General features: G+C 35.5%; 1 protein-coding gene across 2 annotated transcripts in view; it reads left to right on the plus strand.

The window, feature by feature from the left end:
* The first annotated feature begins 154 nt into the window (after positions 1–154).
* The window catches only part of LOC109545891 (methionine aminopeptidase 1), a 5,036-nt gene continuing 3,457 nt past the window's right edge, over positions 155–1,733 (plus strand). The window contains exon 1 of one of the 2 annotated variants that reach the window (XM_048660731.1): positions 155–429. In XM_048660731.1, coding sequence (XP_048516688.1) covers positions 273–429 — 157 coding nt within the window. In that variant the 5' untranslated portion in view covers positions 155–272. The remainder of the gene's footprint in view (positions 430–1,733) is intronic. The other variant, XM_048660732.1, reaches the window with a different exon arrangement.

Below are 1,733 nucleotides of genomic sequence, written 5' to 3' on the forward strand. Positions count from 1 at the left end.
GGTGCCGAAAGGCAGCGCCTTTTATCCCTCCTCGGAGGGCCTGTTGCGGTGTTGTCAACTCACGCTACAATCTTACGCGAGGTTGTTGTCACCACAAATATAATAATTTTCAGGGAGCAAATACTTCCAGGTACTTGTCTTTATCTATGGATACTACTGGCAACTCTGCATTGACACAGATATTTGACATTGTGCATTTTACAAATCCTTCATTCTTTCTGCTAGTGTATTATTCACATTATTTTACCGAATATTTGGAAAACCTCAAAAATATGGAAGTTGTACGCCGGAAATGTGAGGGATGCGAAAGTGAATCGTCTCTGCAGTGCCCCACGTGTAAACAACTGGGAATTCTCGATTCGTTTTTCTGTTCGCAGGCATGTTTCAAAAAGAATTGGAAAAATCACAAAATTATTCATGCTCTTGCTAGTAAGTAGGGTTATGTATGGGGGAATAGTGTGCTTAATTTTAAATTGCTGCTGTACTATTTTTATATTACGAGGTACTAGGTGATGAAGCTCGGTCGAACACAAGTTACTGAAAACTATTTTCTGTTCATAGCAGAAATCGAAATCCATTTTATCGGTTTTTCTTAGTGAGGTAATAGGTACACCTAGGTACAATGTAAATAGATCATTTCAAGGAGAATACATTGAATTTAAAATCAAAATTCGAGTTGGAAACGTGAATTCCCGATAAATAGCTTTATTTCAAACTTAGATTTAGGCGTAAACAATTGCCCGGACCTTTTTCAGGAGCTTTTTCCTTAGTCATATAAAATTTCAATACCAAAGATCCCATTACAGCCTATAAAATGTTATACAGTTGAATCCGGATATAACGAACTTGAAAAATGAACTAAAACTGGTTCGTTATATCCGGAGTTCGCTATGAGCGAATAATAATACAAAAACACGTGGTGTATTTTATTTCGTTATTTTTACATAGAGTAGTAGAAGTTAGTAGGTATGACTAAAAAGAATAAAAAAAGTAATTTTTATTTGTTCATTTCTGCTGCAAAAATAGATGTTATTTATGTAGTTTTCAAGATCACAAAATGACTCCCAGATATGATTAGGAACTTGGCGTGATTGTAGAAAATTCCTAGTTTCTGAAACTTTTTTGTCATTTCAGAAATGGTTGGAACAGCATAAGTATCTACAGTAGAATACGTTTCACTAAATCATCATCTTCCTCATTATCGGTTAAAGCTGTAGTTGAGGTTACGGAGTCTATAATTTGCTCATCGGTCAGCATTTAACTTGTAAGAATGCAATTATCAATGCTCACATATTCGAAGAAATTGAAATCACTCAATTTGGTTTTAACTTGTTCTTCGACAACATCGGGACATCTTCGTCTGTGTCGTACTGGTAGTCAGAGTCTTTATACTGTTCTAACCATTCGTTAAGTGGAATTTCATCGTCTGGTTCCTAATCATTTTCTTTTCTTACAAATCCCCCATGCTTAAAGCAATTTGCAATGGTTTTTCGGCCAACTTTTTGCCAAGCTCTATGAATGAAATTGACTGCATCCAAGAGATTTATAGAAAATGTTTCATTTTTATCGATCGCCTCTAACGTTTTCATAAGAAGAATTTTTCACCGGCAGACTCTCCAATAATTTTTCCGCTACTGATATGCCTCTTCTTGAAACGCTCTTCCCAACTTTTAGAACAAGCAAACTCTTTGTTTTTGATTTTACTCCCCATTTCACTAGCATTTTCTTGCAAA

This window comes from Dendroctonus ponderosae, unplaced genomic scaffold, assembly GCF_020466585.1.
Source record: "Dendroctonus ponderosae isolate FM_Combo_2020 unplaced genomic scaffold, Dpon_F_20191213v2 Dpon_F_20191213_1, whole genome shotgun sequence".
In the NCBI taxonomy this organism is placed as follows: domain Eukaryota; kingdom Metazoa; phylum Arthropoda; class Insecta; order Coleoptera; family Curculionidae; genus Dendroctonus; species Dendroctonus ponderosae.